The 21,565-nt window shown below is 35.6% G+C and overlaps 3 protein-coding genes and 1 pseudogene across 3 annotated transcripts; all 4 read right to left on the bottom strand.

Annotated features, from left to right (window-relative positions):
* Nucleotides 1-1,828: 1,828 nt before the first annotated feature.
* On the bottom strand, nt 1,829-4,947 carry LOC147535041 (putative 12-oxophytodienoate reductase 11). Its single transcript, XM_086646891.1, has 5 exons — nt 4,666-4,947; nt 3,995-4,135; nt 3,178-3,308; nt 2,843-3,019; nt 1,829-2,689 (listed from the first exon to the last, which is right to left on the bottom strand). The coding sequence occupies exons 1-5, from the start codon at nt 4,734-4,736 to the stop codon at nt 2,085-2,087; spliced, it is 1,125 nt and encodes a 374-aa protein (XP_086503017.1). The 5' UTR covers nt 4,737-4,947; the 3' UTR covers nt 1,829-2,084.
* Nucleotides 4,948-4,959: 12 nt separating this feature from the next.
* On the bottom strand, nt 4,960-7,743 carry LOC147535042 (putative 12-oxophytodienoate reductase 11). Its single transcript, XM_086646889.1, has 5 exons — nt 7,480-7,743; nt 6,977-7,117; nt 6,402-6,532; nt 5,900-6,073; nt 4,960-5,687 (listed from the first exon to the last, which is right to left on the bottom strand). The coding sequence occupies exons 1-5, from the start codon at nt 7,551-7,553 to the stop codon at nt 5,083-5,085; spliced, it is 1,125 nt and encodes a 374-aa protein (XP_086503015.1). The 5' UTR covers nt 7,554-7,743; the 3' UTR covers nt 4,960-5,082.
* Nucleotides 7,744-14,418: 6,675 nt separating this feature from the next.
* LOC147535043 (12-oxophytodienoate reductase 1 pseudogene) lies at nt 14,419-14,760 on the bottom strand (annotated as a pseudogene).
* Nucleotides 14,761-19,197: 4,437 nt separating this feature from the next.
* On the bottom strand, nt 19,198-21,182 carry LOC147535044 (12-oxophytodienoate reductase 1-like). The gene is made up of 5 exons (XM_086646892.1): nt 21,093-21,182; nt 20,872-21,012; nt 20,449-20,579; nt 20,188-20,349; nt 19,198-19,952 (listed from the first exon to the last, which is right to left on the bottom strand). The coding sequence occupies exons 1-5, from the start codon at nt 21,158-21,160 to the stop codon at nt 19,369-19,371; spliced, it is 1,086 nt and encodes a 361-aa protein (XP_086503018.1). The 5' UTR covers nt 21,161-21,182; the 3' UTR covers nt 19,198-19,368.
* Nucleotides 21,183-21,565: the final 383 nt, after the last annotated feature.

The raw sequence follows: 21,565 nt of genomic DNA on the forward strand, positions 1-21,565 counted from the left end.
GGTGTCGCTGGAAAAAAGGAAGGATAAGTGGACAAGAGGGATTGGAGAAAGGGGTGTGACTTGCCTGATATCTTTCTTGTTTTTTCTCCAAAACGTGCTCCATGTTTCTTACTTTTTTTTGGAAACACGCCTCATGTAGAAATCGCAGGAGTCAGATGCAGCAAATAGTTAGGGAGAGGCTAATAGCACTCGTTCAAAGTGTTGGAGACTCCCCATTACTCACAAATCGAAAAAGGTCTTATGTGTAGTTCGGGGTCCTACAACACTTTGAACGAATGCTATTAGCACCTCCCAGATAGTTATCAGACAAATTTATTACATGGTATGGGAATAAAAATTGTGAAGAAGAACTAAACGTTGGAAAGGAGACAAGTTGAAGATTAGTAATGACCAAGGGGAGGGAGAGTCACATGCGTTATAACACACATGTTAAATCACGATTACGTGATAATCGGAGAACTATAATAAAATAATTGACACGATAATTTAACGTCGTTCAGTCGGAGATTCACGACCTACATCCATAGAGAAATTAACTGTTTCATTAATAATCACCGCAATTTGTAGGTTTGATCTGTGTTTCATTAGTAATCACTGCAATTTGTGGGTTTGATCGATTACATTGGTCAGACATAACACGATAATTTAATTCCTATTTATAAAGAAATTGGGGTTTAGGATTTCTTAAGTCCTTTTAACTAAACTAGGAATAGATATAAAGATAATTACAAGAATCCTAAATACATGAAACTAAATATCTCTAGATCTTCACATATCTTGGAATATATCTTCAAATATTTTGAATCATTCTTGATCGTCGGATCTCGTCTTCTCGATCCGTCACGTATATACACATGTTACACAATATCTCTTTTCTCAGACACATCCTGTCTTCTTGCAACTCTCGGATTTGTGATGTTTGGTAAAGATGAGTGGATTAAGTCAGTACAACGAAAACGTTAAAATTGCGATCATAGATTGAACGAAAATCAACGACAACAAAACTAAATGTATTGTTGTCATGTATGTAAAGTTGATCATAATATGGACAATGTGAAAAAATATGTCAACAAAAATGTTGTGAAGGTGAATGTCGACAAGAAAATCATTGTCGAAAAAATAGTGTAAGAGTCAAAGTAGATTGAGAAAGTAAGAACACAAAAGGTTCGTTGTTATGATTGACATGAAATTCATCGTCACAAACGCTCGATGTACCTTACACGTCTTGCGTTCAAATCATGTCGGAAGCATCTTTATTTTTTTTTATTAACTCTTCTTTTGAACTTTCTTTTCTCTACAATTTCGCATTTACCCCTTAACTTTAACTTTGTTTTATGTTTGGCCCTTTAAATTTACCCCTTATTTTCTGATCAAATTATTTCCTAAGCCTTTAATTTTTTAGCTAGCCCATGGTGACTTCAAATCCTAACTTCGCCCATGCATCCAAGAGAGACAGGAAAAAGTTGGGATACCAAATAATGAAGGAAAGAGTGTTGTTTGTTGGCTTGAACTCATTTAACACTTCAGATAATTTGTGGAATAAAATGTAGCTAGGTGGTACCAGGACTATGGTCCGATTTTGTGATCATTTCAGATCTCGAGGTTATGAATATTGAATCCCCTTGATATACACCTATAAGTCAACATCTGGTGGTAACCGTCTCAAATGTTTCACCTCAATCTGTAGCAAATACCTGGACCAATACGTTGCAAATACATGGCCCAAACAAAGACAAATGTGGCCCAACCTTACAAATACTTGACCCACACCGTTACAAATACTTGACCCAAACCGTTACAAATACTTGACCCAAACCGTTACAAATACTGGACCCAAACCGTCGCATATTTATTTCGTGGGAAATACGTAAAGAGTACATAATCTAGCACATCGTCACACACAGCCTACAAATTGTTCCCATCATACACAGAATTGCAACAACCATACACTGTTACTATATCTTGTGAACTGTTGTAAACCCTTATTATCATAAACCAAACAATTTATATCCTGACCTAACAAATAGATCAATAATACCTTGCGAAAGGGATTAATTAGTAATGGAATTTTAGATCCCCAGTTTTTATCCCGAAATTCCAACATTAGATTCGAGAAATGGGTAATCAGTATAACCAACAACAGGATCAGAAGTGTAGAATGTCTCCCTGATGTACTTGTTCAAAGGAGCATTAAGCTCAAATCTTTTCGGTAAATCAGGGTTAGCTAAGAATAACCGACCATAAGCAACAAGATCAGCAGAATTATTCAATATTGCAACGCTACCATCTTCTTTACCATAACCTCCGGCAACCATAAATGTCCCCTTGAATGCCTTTCTCATCGGTGCAAGACTTTCGTGAGTTTCAGCCTTCTCCACAGCGGTTTTCATTCTTGGCTCAACCATATGGCAGTAAAGAATTCCATATTTGTTCAATGCTTCAACCATATATATTCCTAGAGCTACTGGATTCGAATCACCTGACTCCATATAACTTGCAAAGGGGGAAAGCCTTATTCCTACTTTATCAGCTCCTATCTCATTGACAACAGCTTCAACGACCTCTAGTGCGAAACGACAACGATTTTCTAGGCCCCCACCATATTCATCTGTTCGATCATTGACTTGATCTTTCATGAACTGCTCGATTATGTAGCCGTGAGCACCATGGATCTCAACTCCATCAAAACCTTCACACCAAAAAAGTTAATGTTATGAATAACGAAATTGACCTCCTGAGATTATAGTTAATTTATGTAATTATATGGAGAAAGTCAATCTACAATCGAGTAAAGAAAATACTATATTTTTGTAAAGTTAGGAGAGAGGTTAGGAAAAAGTACCAGCCTCTAGAGCATTCCTTGCAGCAACTCTGAAGTCATTAACAATTTGTGGAATTTCATCTGTCTTTAACCGCCGTGGAGGAGTGTAATGTACTAAGTCGATGCCATTGGATCGAAACTGGGGCTTCAATGGTTTGTCTGTAGAAGATACTGGAGCTTGCCCATTTGGCTGAAAACCTGTAATTAAGTAACAGGTTAAAGATTGATAATGTGGAAGAATGAAACAGTACTAAAAAATCAAAAGCAATATTTGCAGTATTTGTTAAATTTGCACGCATTTCAGAACCACGGTTCATTCATTTTAAGAAGAAAACGTTAGAAAGTTCAAAACTCACGCGAACTAGAAACCCTTCCAGCATGCCAAAGTTGGCAGAAGAACACACTACCCTTGGCATGAACAGCGTCAACGATAGGTTTCCATGCTTCTACCTGCTCTTTTGACCAAATACCAGGGGTATCCAGGCACCTGAAAATGATACAATAAACATAGAAACAGAAGAATCATGGATATTCAAAGAGGATGGTAGTAATTCATCACACTCATACTCCATAAACGTCAATGCTACTAGAGTCCCCCTGGCTTGGGTGGTAACATGTCTGCCTCTCTATTGTGGAGGGGCAACCTCAAATGTTACTATATGAAAGAACGAAGCCGAGTACCCTGATTGGGAGGGGGGTGGGGGGGTGGGTTAAGAAGTCATGCTGCCTAGGATCGAAGAGTAAGGGATTTTGCAACTGGCTTACGCATTCCTATTACCCACCAATCCAAAGCTAGGCTTGAGATTCACTTGCTTTTCCATTCCTTTTCGAGGCTAGTTCAGATCTTGAAGAGGCCTTTGGTCTAAGGAAAAATTGTCTATGACTATGAGAGCCTTCCACTCATATCATAAGAGCTGACTAGATTTATCTTAATTAATTAAGTCAAGAAAAAATACCAGGCTGGAACTCTTTGTGGAATAAAGAAGTCTTTCACGGGCTTTCAAAGAAGATTCGAGAACATGGTAACCATTAGAGTCCTTTGGGTGGCTAATATGGCTTCGGCTACTTATTCAAGTATGGTGGTATCCAAAAATCTAATTCCTTGCCGCGACATAAGGCTTATTTAATAAGAGAGATCATATATTGTGTAATAGATGTTGACAGGAATATTACCCTGGAGCAGTCTCTGAAATTACAGTGGCTTCAGCAATGAGAAGCCCTCCTCTAGTCGTTCTCTGAGAATAATACAAGATAGCATGTGGTTGTGCTACATTCTTGTAAGATCTTTGCCTTGTCAATGGTGCCAAAACAACTCTGCATTAAGGGAAAAAAGAACCAAGTTTAATACTTTCTTTATGTGAGACAGTATTACCAGCACCTTGAACTCATCTTCATACAAGTAAGCCCTTTTAATTGAATTTCAAAATGTTCCTTAATCAGAAAAATGAATGAAGTTCTTTACAAAATTTAAAAAAATTTCCAAACTATACCCACTTTAGAAACCAAAAATAAAAACCAGATATGAAATCAAAGATTCAAATGGCACAATTCACTCAACATAATGAACATATAACTAGCAAGTCACTCTTGATTTAGTTGGGTAAAACAAGCAATTCTCAGAAGAAAAACTTTATGAAATCTAGCCGAAATTAACAACAATTGTTATCCTGCAAACTGATTAGTTTAATTAACAACAACCCATAAAGCTTCACATAGTATAGATTTAAATTTGTGGTGATCTAAGCTTTTAAATTTGAAAACTTGAATGTATCATCTTAGTTTCTCTCTCTCTCGCTCCATATATATTTATATATATATGAAAAAATGGGGATCAAGAAATATACCTGTGAGAAAGATCAAACTTCCCCATTTTGTATGGAGTAAGGAGAGGTATTATTGATTTTCCTTCAGACATTTTGTTTCTTCTTCTTTGCCTTATCTGTTTTGTGTTTATTCATAAAAGGGAAGGTTGATGGGTTGGGTCGAGCTGGGTTCAGCCCAAGACACCAACCCTCCTTTTCATGTGAAGTGAAAATCTATGACAGACTAGCTTAAACTCAAACTTTATTTCTTCTGAACATTGGCAAGAACTCCAGTATAGACAAGCTGAATAGGGGAGGCATATCATGAAACACAAGTAAAATAGAAAACATTTATGTTTCTTTGATAACCATATACGGTATTACATTTTCTGAACACTTATTAAAAATACTAGGAATCGATTAATAATAGCATTTTGAATCCCCTTTCACCTACAATATTTAGTTGGGTATCTCAGGAACAGATTCCAAAAATGGGTAATCAGTATAACCTACAACAGGATCAGAAATGTAGAATGTCTCTCTGTTGTACTTATTGAGAGGGGCATCGAGCTCAAATCTCTTTGGCAAATCAGGGTTTGCTAAGAATGTCCGGCCATAAACAACAAGATCAGCAGCATTACTCGATATTGCATTGTTACCATCTTCTCTGCCGTAACCACCAGCAACCATAAATGTCCCCTTGAATGCTTTTCTCATTGGTGTTAGACTTTGATGAGTATCAGCCTTCTCGGCAACAGTTTTCATCCTCGGCTCAACCATATGGCAGTAAAGAATCCCGTATTTGTTCAAAGATTCAGCCATGTATAGGCCTAGAGCTTCTGGGTTAGAATCACCTGATTGCATGTAACTTGCAAAAGGAGAAAGCCTAATTCCTACTTTATCCGCTCCTATCTCATTGACAATGGCTTCAACGACGTCTAGTGCGAAACGACAGCGATTTTCTAGGCTTCCACCATATTCATCTGTTCGATCATTGACTTGGTCTTTCATGAATTGGTCAATTAAGTAGCCATGAGCACCATGGATCTCTACTCCGTCAAAACCTTCATGCAAATAAAGTTAGCATAATGAGAAGGTATATAGTCCATAAGATACAAAAGAAGATTAATGGACATATTGAGGAGGAAACAAACTTTTTCCAGAAGTCGGAACAATAACTTAAAACTATCTTCCTATCTATTAATTAGCTTTGTACTAGTGCCTTAAGATAAAATACTTCTAAATGTAAAAGTTCTGGTAGGGTTAGAAAAAATACCAGCCTCTATAGCGTTCCTTGCAGCAACTCTGAAGTCATTAACAATTTGTGGAATTTCGTCGGTCCTTAACTTTCGTGGAGGAGTGAATTCTACTGGGTCGCCATTGGATCGAAACTGGGGTTTCAATGGCTTGTCCGTTGAAGATATTGGAGCTTGCCCATTCGGCTGAAAACCTGTGAATAGGAATCAGTTAAGATGTTGGGAAAGTTGAAGTAGTCAACTAGAAACAAAAAGTGACATTTGTAGTGGACATACATGGTACTTCGAAGGAATTTGTATGCCTTTGCGTGATCGTGTAGTTATACTATTTGATTACCTTGCTAGGCCTTTTAAGGGTAAGTTTATTTTATCATTTCAAAGTTTCTATTAATAATTTATAAAAGACTAATATTGTTATTTTGCTAACGTCATGACCAAGTAGCTCCGGTGCAGCAACTCTATTAAAAAAGTATTTCGGAAACTAAGGAGAAGAGATGCATAGTTCATTAGTTCGAAACTTACTAGAATCGGAAACTCTTCCCACATGCCAAATTTGGCAGAAGAATACACCACCTTTGGCGTGAACGGCATCCACAATTGGTTTCCATGCTTCTACCTGCTCCTTTGTCCAAATACCAGGTGTATCTTTATACCTGAGAGAATGGAACGAAAGGATAAAAGTAGTCAGTCTCCAAGAGGATTCCTAAATTCAAACAACACATGTAAATTTAGTATATGTAAAGTGCTTCGAATTTCAATCCAAACGATAATCTAGCAGACAGACCAACCAAGTGTTTCATCATTTTCATGGTCCAAGAAAGTGCATACCATGGGCTAATACCGGTCGCAATACTCATTGAAGAATGGTGGTATCCGGAAATCTACTCTGATGTCGTGGGATTGGGCTTATATGGTAGGATAAATCATATCCTGTAAGATTTTTCACATTCTCATATTATACTTTCTTTTCCTTTTTATGTATAACAGGAAAACATATAATCGTGCCTTTCCATTTATGTTTGTCCATAATCAAATGTTTGTCACTATCAAATCTATATATATATATATATAGATATAGTATGTTAACAGGAAGTTACCCTTGAGCAGTGTCAGAGACACCAGTGGCTTCAGCAATGAGAAGTCCTCCATTAGTAGTTCTTTGAGAATAATACAAGATAGCATGTGGTTGTGGCACATTCTTGTAAGATCTTTGTCTAGTCAATGGAGCCAAAACAATTCTGCATGAATGGAGAAAAAGAAAAACTTTTCTTTCAGTGAGACATTATTACAAACACTTGAGATTCATCTGCAGTAAAGTTCAAGCTCTTCAATTTGAATTCACAAGTTTCCCAAATAAAAAATTGATACCCTCTTTAGTTCTTTATATCTAAATTACAGATCTTCTAATTGACACACATCCCACATTAGAAATCAAGCAAATCAAACCAGACACATAAATCTTTACAAAATATAAATAAAATAAATGGCAAATGATTTCAAACTTGTGGGTATTTAAGTTAAGTTTCAATATGAAGCTATCTTAGTTCATCTCTCTAAATGAAGGAATGGGAATCAAGATTTGGAGAAAAAAAAAACTGACCTGTGAGAGAGATGGAACTTCCCCATCTTGTATGGAGTAAGAAGAGGGATAATTGATTGTTGTTGAGTACCCATTTTTTATGAAATTAATTTCTTCTGTTTTTAGTAGCTTAATTTCTCTGTTTAGAAGTGTTTGTACAAAGTGATAAGAGGTGTCCTGTATTTATAGGCACAAAGAAATGAGAATGGAGAATGGCATGCTGTACCGACATTGCTGGAAACGGATCTTCTCTTTCCTTCTGAGTATCTTTACGTATGGGCTGACGTGGGGGGGTGTGAAACGGGCTGGACCGTTCAGGTTCGGGCTCACTCTAAGTCAGATTGGGCCGTTTGCGCTCGGGTGGGGCTTCAGCTTTGGCTCACTCTAAGTCAGATTCGGCCGGTCGGGCAGACAACCTAAGTGCATATTAGGATAGTCGTGTGATGGTGGGTGGAGTAAAATGAAAGATTCAAGCGCCTTTGGCTCGTCGATGTACACGAGACCCAACGGGATTCGCAAGCCTAAGGTGACAAAAAAATCGGTTGCGGATAAAGATCAACGACCCATATGTGATTTCCTTCTTCAGATCTCAATCACCATCTTCTTTAGGTTGACAGACAAACTTGTTTTTTCACATATCAATTTCCCATTTCGATTTGTTTTTCCGATTTGAGCAAGTTTCTCACTTGAGTGTCCTGGGTTTTCATGACAGAAGATGATGTAGAACGCAGCGGAAATAAAGAAGACGATAAAATATACGAAAAACAATTAAAAGAAAGATTAAAATAACTCTCAAACTGATAAACTTTATTAAACTCAAGGGGGTTTTCTCTTCAATCTGAATATAATGGACAAACTAGATATCCTTTTATAGGATTATGGACTTTCCAAGATAGATTTGAATTAGACTTTCCTAAATAATTAAAATACTGCAACTTCCTAAATAACTAGACTCAAATCTGGACCTTTCCAATTATTGGAAATACTAAAATAACATAATTTCCTAAACCTAAATTCTCTAATAATCATACTAAAATTGGGACTTCCTAAAACTACTCTTCATGGCCGGATGGCCCATGGCCCGGTTTGGTCATGGAAAAAGCCTCCACGCCGGGTGCCCCTGCATCAGCATCCCCTTCTCCCAAGAGGTTCGTCCCGAACCGTTTGATGAAGAAAAGTGGGATGTACCCGCATAAGATGAATTCTGCCATAGCGATCCTTAATTCCCATTTTGCACGAAAGGTGCATGAAATCCAAAGGTTAGAAAAAGGGACCAACTCACTAACGATAAACTGAAACCCATGATGCGAAGATTTTCGCAAAAACGATAGTAGGGAATGAACATCCAATAAATTTCGACATCTTCCATCATCTTGTAGTTTCATGAAGAAGAGTTCAGATACCATATTGTTCTTAATGAAGATTCGAACCTTGATATTCATCTCCCAAGCCATCACGATTCCTGCCTCTCCTCGTTTAATAAGAATTGGAATACTCGTAACGACGTTTGGACCATAATAATCAAATCTTTCTTCGGTTCTGTCTACACAATAAGAGTTAGGTTGTGTTTTTGAATAAGCTCCAAAACTACCACAACCCCGCCCTTTAACTTTTACGGTACAACCTAAAGAATTATTGGTGTCGGTCAACGCTTCAATTGCACCTCCAGAATTATACAGATCAAACAAATCGGTCGGGGTAAAGGAACCCACTTGATTGTATTCTCTGATTGGAGATACAATATAAATTTTCCATTGTAGAGCACCTAAAGAAACTTCCGCCGTTTTGTTTGTCGGTACTATAGATAGTAACCCTGAAATTAAAGCATAAACTGCACTATCTCCAGTCCAGTTATCACCTGCAATCTCTTTGAGGAATTCAACATTGCTAGGATTGACAGAACCATAAAGTGTTTTTAACTTTGATTTGTTAACTAGGTCTTCAAGAGGTTCTTGTTTCGTTTGCCAACTTCCTGCTCCTTTATAGTTAAAATTACCCACAACTCCTACTAACTTGTTCAAGTTCCAAATCCTGATCAAATTGTTGCTATCCATGATAGGATCTTCGAACAAGCAATCACGAGTAGATTGAGTTGCATATCTCGTTCTTAGAACAGATCCATCTGCTTCCACGGTTACTGCCAAATCACCCATTAGGTTGGGTTCTGATTGAGTATACCCCGTCAAAGAAAGATCAATCAGTGTGTCCTCTAATCGTTCGGAAATAGGAGGTGGATTTTGAGATTCTTCATTATTCCTGCAATCCACGTCAATCGGCTCGTCTTTAACATGTTCATCGAGAACCATTGGTGTCTCTTGGTGCTTTTCTTTCTCTCCACTCTGATCAGATTCCAAAAGCACAAAAATCTCATTCTCACATTTGTAGTAGAGGTTATCTGTACTGTTATCAGTAATAACTTTTGCATCCCTAACAGAAGAATAATGACTCGGGAAAGTCTCGTGTAAAGTATAATCAGTAACATCAGAAGTCAAATCCCCTACAAAATTTATGAAATCAGCATTACTATCTTGACGCTTCACTCCCGAACCAAAAGATGTCCAATTCATTCTAAAAGTCTGCTCAGCAGTAGGCATCAATGACCCATTATAAGTCTGAAAATTCCTTTCTGCTGCAGCATGACTTACAAACTCAACAAACCCATAACATTCATATTGACCCGTTTGCTTATTACGAATTACTTTTACATTAACAACCTCCCTTGTATTAGCAAAACATCCATGAATATATCTCTCATCCATCCAAGGTTGCAAATCGCTGATTAAAAGAGTTCGAACCTCATCGGTACTAGTTGGTTGAGGGTCTGGATACGATTGTTGTTGTTGTTGAGGCATCATGTAAGGTTGAGTTTGTTGTGGTGGTTGGTGTTGGTTCCAAGCAGGAGGTGGAGCTTGATATGGGTGAGGTTGCATCATAGCCCATTGTTGTTGTTGTTGTTGTTGCTCCTCATTAGAAACTTGTGGATGGTTATAAGAGTATGAGAGGGTAGGTTGAGGTAAAAAAGCAATGGGGGGACTTACATAACTGAGATTGGAAGTTGGATTTTGATTAGGTGGTGGTGTTTGACACCATAATGTTGTGGGGGAAGCATGAATCGGTTGGTGGAAGTGGGAGAAGGTGAGGTAGTTGTTGCCTATAGTTGGGTTTGGAATATTAGGAACGTAAAACCCATGGGTGTCTAAAGAATTCAGGTTATAACATTCACGGCTAGGGTTTTCGTATGGGTGGGGAAGTGGACTAGGGTTTAGTGAAGGTGTAGGGTAATGGTTTTGTGTCAAACAATAAGGGTAATACGGTGGTGGTGGCGGATATGGTGGTGGAGAATAAGGTGGTGGTTGTGTCGGCACGGGATTTGTGAAAAAACGGGTTTGATTTGGTTGTTCTAAAGAATAGTAAGAAGATGGAGGGGAAGGACGAAAATATGACTTACTTGCTTCGTCTCCGGGTTCCCAATCATACGAACATGTCGAATTCTTCTTTGGATTATGATGTTCATCAATTTTTTGTTTGTCTTCGTAGTAATATTTTGAATAGTCCCGTTCGCATTCAAAATCACCCATATTTGGCTCATCAAAATTTTCTTCCTCATAGTAGGGGAAGTTGTCTTCTTGTCGATCATTGGAATAAATATCTTGGTAAGACAAATCATCTTCCTCGTAATGCGATTGATCTTCAAAACAACTTTCATCACTATAGGATGAAGAATCCATTGATATAAGAACTAACCTTCACGATAATATTAAAAAAAAATCCAGAATTTTGATGGCTCTGAATACCACTTGATTTAGAACGCAGCGGAAATAAAGAAGACGATAAAATATACGAAAAACAATTAAAAGAAAGATTAAAATAACTCTCAAACTGATAAACTTTATTAAACTCAAGGGGGTTTTCTCTTCAATCTGAATATAATGGACAAACTAGATATCCTTTTATAGGATTATGGACTTTCCTAGATAGACTTGAATTAGACTTTCCTAAATAATTAAAATACTGCAACTTCCTAAATAACTAGACTCAAATCTGGACCTTTCCAATTATTGGAAATACTAAAATAACATAATTTCCTAAACCTAAATTCTCTAATAATCATACTAAAATTGGGACTTCCTAAAACTACTCTTCATGGCCGGATGGCCCATGGCCCGGTTTGGTCATGGAAAAAGCCTCCACGCCGGGTGCCCCCTGCATCAGAAGAAATTCGTGGAAGAGAGTATTAAGTGTAAAAATGCAGTCTTTCATCACTGCTCAACTATCCTTAACGACTTGAACAAACATATATGTTCGACATGAAATTTGATTCTAGGGTTCAATTGCATCTTAATAAACATTGTGAATGGGATGGATCCTGATGATTCTTAATTTGTCTTTTATGAAACATTTAGGATAAAGAGACTGTTGTTTTTAATTTCAAACTGCTCTTCATCAAATATGGAGCAAAACCTGCATAGAACTAGGAAATTTCTAAGACACTCAAGTTAGGGCATTTTTGTCGTTAAATTAATTGAATATGAAGTTCCGAGTTTAGAGATCTGATGATAGCGGTTGTGATGAGGCGACATAGATCCACGGTCTAAGAATGAAACTACCACTTCGTAGTCAAAAGAGATTAAACTTCCCTGTTAGGGCTTCTTCCGTATATTCGATTGATTGTGATGATATTCAGTTTCATTGTTTCATGATATTTCGTATTTTTGATATACCGTATTGCCGATCATGTAGATTTTGTAGGGAAAGTTTTTTTCCCGCAAGATCATTGTATCTTCAGTTACTTAAGATATTTTTTGCCCAAAATCTTGTATTGGACTTAGGTTGGGAAAGTATTAGGCACGCTTCTACCACCAATTTTTCAGTATTTTAGTATCGAGCCCACTTCCGCAGACCTCCTTTTACTTTTTTAAAATTCAAGGCAGACCTGATTGTATCTATAGCTAGGATAAGGCTTAGATGCCTAGGAAACTCGAGCTGACCCCTCCTGTTCTAGGCTTGAGTGACAAAATTCTTTCAGATTCACCTCTTTGGTGACTTGGTACAAATTGACCCATTAAGCTTTTAGTCTTTTCTTAACTTATCGACTTAGTCAACCGATGACCAATATTTGGATCATCAGATCCTATTTTGGAATTGTATGGTCTACCAAAGACATCATTCTTCTTCGACCAAATACAACTCACTCGGATAGCAGATGGAGAATGGGTTGACTCAGATGGTAGTTTTACTTTCGAACTAAACTATTTGGGGTCGAGGTGAGGGACCCCACTTGGAGTCCGACCATGTCTGCTTGATCTCACAAGTTAGACCCACCCAATCTAGGTAGTGGGTGCCAGTGACTACCTATGGGGACGGGTTGGTACGACTAGGTTGTAACTCTCGGGGTCATTTCCTTGGCCAGTTGGCCTTAAGGTGACGTGAGGATTTAATCACACAAACTAATGTGATGAAACTTCGGTAGACTTCTAAGCCGCAGTATCACGACTGACTTTCTCCAAATTTTGGTCGTCCACCTAGGCTATGGATCAGACAAAATATCATTTTTGTGTTTTTAATGTCTGAATATGTATCCGAAAAATTTGTATATTTTATCAACATTACGCTGGATACATCATATATCATATCAAATAACATAATATAGGGTAAACATTAAATATGCTCACTGGTCTCATGGATTAACATAAAATATTAATTATATGTCTTCAAACCTAAAGGTCCTTTTTATACTAAACATAGTAAAAGCAAAGTTAGAGCAGTCTAAAATGTTTAGTACTATAATTTTTGTAGCATTTTTAGCCACGCAAGAGGAGGGCGATTATGATGTCACTGTAAACATCACATTCAGTCATTCACTAATAAAAAAACGTCCAAATACAGTGTATCGAGCAATCTCAACATTAACTTTGACCCTAGGTTTGTCAACAAAAAAAAACTTTGACCTGGGTCATATTTTCCGATCCCTTAAACTATATTATGTTCGAATCTTGGCCCTTGTTATATGTTATCTCGATATACCCTAAGGATTTTAAGTAGATTTTAATGGCAGGACGAGAGCTTATTTATATTCAAATTCAGTAAGTTATAGTAATTTTTATTTCTATGAGAATTCTCCACCAAATTTTTTGAGACATCATCAATTAACATCCATCTACTTCCAACTTCCATACTAGTTTTTGTTAGAAATTGAGTTACCTTTTAAAGAGTTAATTTAATTTTGGCTGTAATTGTGTCTATTTCTTTTTTTATGGAATCAAGAGCCATGGTATAATATTTGGCATTAATGCATCTATGAATATATTAAATCATCAATTGAATAAACTCATAAACTACCACGTCACCTACATCTAGGGCCTAATGGCCATATAAAACCCTTAAGAACATTATGTGGGGCACGAAGATCCAGTTACTCTTACATCTGTATTACTAACACCCAAGTTCAATAAATTTTGAAATTCTACTCCTATGAGTTTTTAAATCTCCATTATACGGAGTGGATGTCCAACCACTATGCCCAGTACTTGTGGTGGACGTAATGTCTATCTTTGTTTTACTTTATTTATATAAGTGAATTTTAGGTCATAATACAAAAAATTGATCCGAGTTAAAATCTTAATTTGCACCTTCATTTGAAATAAAATTGATATTTAATTTATCAAATCTCAAATAATCAAGTTTGAGTTAATCAAAGTATTAGTATGTACATAATTGAGCTAATGTATATATTAATATTGAGTACTTTTTTTTAAGCAATGTACATACTAGTCCATAATTGATTGGAAATTGGACACAGTATTTAAATTCATCAAATCTCATATAATCTCTCAATATTACATCCATAAACTAACAAGAAATAAATTACAACAACTTCCCACTAATGATCTTAACAATCTTATTTTCGAGATGAGAAAACAGTGAAGGAAAAGAAGATAAAAGTATCACATGAAAATTGAACTAATTGAGAAATGGGTAATCAGTATATCCAACTACTGGGTCGGGTGTATGAAATGTATCCCTATCATATTTGTTTAATGGTGCATCGAGCTCGAATCGTTTAGGCAAATCCGGGTTAGCCAAAAACAATCGACCATATGCAACTAAATCAACAGTATTTTCTTCAATCACTTTATTACCATTATCTTTCTTGTATCCATCAGCAGAAATGAAAGTGCCTTTAAAAGCTTTCTTCATTGATAAAGTACTGTGAGGTGTTTTTGAGGCATCTGCTATTGATTCCACCCTTGGTTCCATGACATGAAGGTACAAGATACCGTATTTGTTCAATGACTTGGCCATGAATAGGCCTAGGGCATCCGGGTTGGAGTCTGGAGTTTCCATGAAAATGGTGAATGGGGAGAGTCGTATACCAACTTTGTCGCCAGGGGCGGCCTTGACTTTTCGGTGGCCCAAAGCGAGGTCTAAAAATGTGGCCCTTTCCACCAAATTGTAAAACGTCTAAATGTATTTACATGAAAACGTTAAGTACCGCAAAATATTTTCATCATATTTATATAACAAAATAATTTTTTTGATAATTACAATCACTGAAATTTTGTTCTTCTTAAATTTTTCGATGCAAAGTCACTAATAATCGTCTAATAATCAAGGCTGTCAGCTATATCCTTCTCAATAGATATAATAGCTAACCAGTTTAACCTTTCTTCTGACATAGTAGATCGAATATAAGACTTAATCAACTTCAACGTAGAAAAACTTCTTTCTGCAGAAGCAACAATAACTGTTATCTTTTACAAAATTCTATAAGAAACTCCTGTGTTTGGTTAACAACCTTTCATATCTTTCAAAAAATCTAGTACTTCAGTTGGTCTTTTGATCTCATTTGGTAAAAGACGCTTCAACATTTTCAGTTCAGAAACTAAGTCTAGTCCGTCTATGATATATGACTCATTATGCTTGAAAAAGGTTTCAAAGCGAACACATGAATATCTCAAATTACCATCATCTTGGGAGTTTAACTTTTTTAACTCAATCAGAAAACTAAATATTTCTTTGTATTTCTAGTTTGCTCGAATATGCTCTTAAATGAAGAAAAAGTCTGATCTAATATGTATATGTAATAATTAACTCTAAATGCTTCTTCAAGTGACATTGATGGATCTTCACACGCATTCTCGTCAAACTGTGTCTTTCTTTGAATAATACGTTTTTCTCAAAATGTTGTTTCAACTCCCATTTTAATGGCAATCTCTTTAGCTTCAACCATGCCTTCTTCAAATCTCAATTCTCTATAATCTTCAAGAGAACGAATGAGTCCATTCAATTTCTCTAATGCAACATCAATATCCATATCTTCAGCTTGAAGTGTTTTGCTAATAGAGTTTACCGCAAACAATATATTATGCCAAATAATTATGCTCAAAAGGAATTCAAAATTTTTAAAGTCTTGTTTTAATATATTTTTGGCATCATAAACTGTTTTTGAATCATCACTTGTCTCCACCAATTCTTCTAAAGCTTCTCCTAATTGTGGAGCTTGAAACCTAATGTCTTGGTGGCCCTTTTTACTTAACATTTTTTAAATCGGATAAGCTTCTCGTAATCATAACTTGTATCCACCAGTTTTTGAATCAACACTTTCTACTCTACTTTCACATAAATCAAACAAATTGTTGGCCCCACCATCTATTTAAAGATCATCAAATTTGGTGGCCCTTTTTACTTAACGTTTTTTAAATGGGGCCCTTATAATTTTGTTAGAGAGTTGGACTTCTTATATATTTTTTACAGAAATTAATGTCTTGGTGGCCCCTAAAAGCCGGTGGCCCGAAGCGACGCTTTGTTCGCTTTGGCCCAGGGCCACCCCTGGTCTTTCCTTCCTCTCTCTAAGGAATTGCTCCAACTTGAAGCTTTCAACAGAGTTAAATAACAGTCAGAAATACTTAACCCTAAATATAATGTTTAAGTCATCCTCATTCATTTTTAATTAATTTTGATATTGATAGCCACAAACCAAATATAATGTTTAAGGGGAACCTTAGGGGGGGTAGTGGATAGGGATTTAGGAGGACATTCGTGGACAAAATGTCTCATAGACATTTCGAGACATTTTAAGACATTTCGAGACATTTGTCTGTAGACAAAATGTCTTTATAGACATTTTAAGACATTTGATTCATGGACAAAAAGTCTTTATGGACATTTCAAGACATTTGGTTTATAGACAAAATGTTTTGGAGACATTTCAACATATTGAATCCATGGACAAAATGTGTAGTGGATATTATTATTATTATATTATTATTATTATTATTATTATTAATATTTTTATTATTATTATTATTATTATTATTATTATTATTATCTCATCATGGATGACAATTGGTAGGCATTTATTATTTTAGTATTATCATTATTGTCTAACCATACAAAATAATATATTTGTACTCATATTTTAAAAATATATTTTTCGAGTTTTGTGGACGTCTGTGGATATCTGAGGACATTTATGGACAATTGGTGGACATTTATTTATTTAATTTTATCATTATCGTTTAATCATATGAAATAAAAATAATTGTACCATTATTTTGAAAATATATTTTTCGACTTTGGTAACCATCCGTAGATATCTGTGAACATTGATAGACAATTGGTAAATATGTATTATTTTATATAGTATACTAATATATATATATATATATATATATAATATAATAATAATATAATATAGTAATATGATAATAATTCATTATTTATTATCATATTACTATAATATAATATAATAATATAATAATATAATAATACAATAATATAGTAACATATAATAAGATAATAATAATATAACATAGTAATATAATAAGATAATATTATAAAATATAATAATAATAATACAATAATATAATAATATAATAATAATAATACAATAATATAGTAATATTAGAAAATAATGTAATAATAATAGGATAATAATAATATAATATAGTAATATGATAATAATATCATTATTACTATAATATAATAATAATAATATAATATAGTAATAATATAATATAATAATAATAATACAATAATATAGTAACATATAATAAGATAATAATAATATAGTATAATAATATAATAATAAGATAATATTATAATAATATAATAATAGTATAATATAGTAATGGCAATAATATCATTATTACTATAATAAATTATTACTATAATAAAGTATTATAATAATTAATATTTTTATATATTATTTATTATAAATTATTTAATCTAATTTGATAATAATAATTATTTTTATATTTCTTAATGAAATGTCCACAAGTGTCTTCCATATTTTGAGAGACATTTTCTCTCCAAAAGCTCTCCAAATTTACACTAAAATGTCCTCACATGTCTCCAAAACCAATTTGTCTTGAAATGTCCTTAATTTCGTGTCTCTAACGAATACCACAGACATTTCAGGACATTTGAAATGTCTCAAACGAATAACACGGACATTTAGAGACATTTTGAGACATTTTAAATGTCCCCAACCAATAACACAGACATTTGGGTTAAATGTCCCCAACCAATAACATAGGATTTGGAGGGACATGGCAATGTCTTTCCAAATCCCCAACCACTACCCCCCCTTAGTACCAATGCAAAAGTTATTGATTTCCTGGCAATATTGTCTCCACCTTGATTATTATTTAGTCAAAATAAAGTTTTGACGGGACTTGTGACTTGTCAGTAGGGCTGTTCATCGGTTGGATAACCGAATTTTTCGGCCCATCCAAAGGCCGAACCGAAACTTTCGGTTAATGAAAAATGCTGGCCGAGCCAAACTGGGCGTGGTTCGGTTCGGTTATCCAACCGAACCCTATATGAGCGGTTTGGTTCGGTTGGATAACCGAACCAACTGCTGTACTTCTTATATATACAATTCTCATTTTTCGACCTACTGCGATTTCTCATTTTCGGACTTACTTGGAGTCTTGGATATGGTTGATATGTTAACACTTTGATGTTTTGATGGAACTAACATTACTATTCAATCTCCACCACTCATCACTTTACATTCCCATCATATATTATTATATTTAACTATTTATATACATATAATATGTAAAAGATATAAAACAATGGGTTGGTTCGGTTTGGCCGGTTATCCGCCAAGGAAATCCAAAGGCCGAACCAATCCAGTCGGTTTTGATTATGTAGTATCCGAGCCAATCCGGGCAGCTCTTGGATCGGTTACCGAACCGTCAAAATGGGTTTGGATCGGTTTGGTTTGGTCGGTTCGGATGATATATGTGCACCCCTACTTGTCAGTGAGTCCACCTTGTTTAGTAGCTTATTCAAGGCTCACTCAAACTATGTGAGATGCAATAGTAGTTAGATTTAGCCCACTATCCGGGTGTAAAGATGTGTAAATTTCAGGATTATATCACTTTCTTTTTTATGCTCAAACTAGATCATGGTGGCCTTATCTTAATCGGAGGCCTTATATTTGAGACTTGGACACTTAAAAAGTCAAAGACCTTTAAAGATTTTGAATTTTGATAAAAGAAGTTGTAAGCTGATGAGGTGGTTGTAATATTCATATCTCAACGGCCCAGATCTAGTCAAACATTCAAATGCCAACATCCAATTTCAGAAGTGGTTGCGACTTTCCACCAATTAGCATTTTCCAATAAGCATCCTCATTTGCCAGTCGATCAGCAATAACATTTACTAGTTAATCTACGTATTAATACATAATTGAGCTAATGTATATATTAGTCCACAATTGATTGGAAATTAGACACAATATTTAAATTCATTAAATCTCAAATAATCTCTCAATATTACATCGATAAACTCACAAGAAATAAATTACAACAACTTCCCACTAATGATCTTAACAATCTTATTTTCAAAATGAGAAAATAGAGAAGAAAAATAAAATAAAAGTATCACATGAAAATTGAACTAATCGAGAAATGGGTAATCTGTATATCCAACAATTGGGTCTGGTGTGTAAAATGTATTCCTATCATATTTGTTTAAGGGTGCATCGAGCTCGAATCGTTTAGGCAAATCCGGGTTAGCCAAAAACAATCGACCATAGGCAACTAAATCAACAGTATTTTCTTCAATCACTTTATTACCATTATCTTTCTTATATCCATCAGCAGAAATGAAAGTGCCTTTAAAAGCTTTCCTCATTGGTAAAGTACTGTGAGGTGTTTTTGAGGCATCTGCTATTGATTCCACCCTTGGTTCCATAACATGAAGGTACAAGATACCGTATTTGTTCAATGACTTGGCCATGAATAGGCCTAGGGCATCCGGGTTGGAGTCTGGAGTTTCCATGAAAATGGTGAATGGGGAGAGTCGTATACCAACTTTGTCGCTTCCGATCTCTTCTGCTACGGCTTTAACAATTTCGAGAGGGAAACGACAACGATTTTCTATGTTTCCACCATATTCGTCAGTTCTGTCATTTACCGTGTCTTTCATGAATTGATCGATAAGATAACTATTTGCCCCGTGAATTTCAACACCATCAAAACCTACACAAATTTTTGTTCTTTAAGTTAACAACCGCCAACCATTCTAGATATAGGGGCAAATGTTCTTTTTTATTATTGATTTTACTAAAACAACCTATATTATTATTTCCCTTACTCCAAATATCTTTTGAGTTTTACCGAGAGACAAGAGTAGGAAAAAACAATCTGTACCGTAGCTCAATTATGCAATCGACAATCTATATTACTATATCGACATGATATATAAGATAGTTACCTGCTTCAATTGCATTCCTCGCAGCAAGTTTGAAATCATTGATGACATTTTGTATTTCGTCAATGGTTAGCCGACGAGGAGGTGCCCAATCGACTCCGTAGAATCCAGGTGTTATTCCCTTATCCGTACAAGATATCGGGGCTTGACCGTTAGGTTGAAAACCTGTGTGACACAAGCATTTCGTCACACAAAATTACAAATAGTTATATGCAACTTTAAGTTTCGAAAACAGTAAAAACAAGAATGTAGAAATATGTGTACCATATGTTGAAACTCTTCCGACGTGCCAAAGTTGGCAAAAGAAAATTCCACCCTTGTCATGTACAGCTTTAACAATTGGTTTCCATGCTTCTACATGCTCCTTTGTCCAAATACCAGGAGTTTCTGGATACCTTCATAGTAGTATATCATCAAATTAGAACGTCTTATACTCTAACACAAAAAGGAACTCTCAACAACAAAAAAACACAAAAAGGAAAATGTCAGTTGTGTGATAAAAACGAGGACGACTGAAATTGGCTCAAATTTTCTCTATTTGCTTTCAGAGATGTCTACGCCAAATTCAGGATGAATTTCAGTTTGTCACTATGGGCAGAGTTAGTATAACGGATGTATTGTTAACTTTCGTAGTAGTAGAAAACATATAGTAAAACATTAAGAAATATATTAATATTCTAAATTTACCCTTGAGCAGTTTTAGATACTCCGGTGGCTTCTGTAATGAGAAGGCCTCCCTTTGTGGCCCTTTGAGAATAATACAAGATTGCGTGTGGTTGAGGAACATTTCCATAAGATCGACTCCGTGTTAGTGGTGCCAAAACAACTCTGATAAGATGTGAAGATATCTTAGTTCATCTCTTTAAATGAAGAAATGGGAATGAATAAGATTAAAAAATAAAACAAACCTGTGAGAGAGATTGAACTTCCCCATCTTGTATGGAGTAAGAAGAGGGATAATTGATTCAGTACCCATTTTTGATGAAATTGATTCTTGTTTTTAGTAGCTTAATTTCTCTGTTTAGAAGTGTTTGTACAAAGTGATTATGGGTGTCCTGTATTTATAGGCATGAAGAAACAGGAATCGAGAATGGCATGTGTACCACCAACATTGCTGGAAACAAAATATGGAGTAATTAAAGTGGGTAGCCAGGTAGGTGGATTGGTCTTTTTTTTATTTGGAGTATCTTTACGTATGAGCTGACGCAGGGGTGGGAAACATGCTGGCCCTTTCGAGCCCAGGTTCACTCTAAGTCGGGCTTCGCCCGTCTGGCAGGGAACCTAAGTGCACATTAGGGGTAGTCGAGCTGATGGGGGAACTGAAGAGCCTCTGGCCCGTGGGGGTACACGAGACCCTACGGGCTTCGAGGGCCTTAGGCAA

The sequence above is a fragment of the Eschscholzia californica genome, unplaced genomic scaffold, assembly GCF_041429995.1.
Source record: "Eschscholzia californica isolate CP2 unplaced genomic scaffold, dmEscCali1.0.p SCAF_6, whole genome shotgun sequence".
Taxonomy (NCBI): Eukaryota; Viridiplantae; Streptophyta; class Magnoliopsida; order Ranunculales; family Papaveraceae; genus Eschscholzia; species Eschscholzia californica.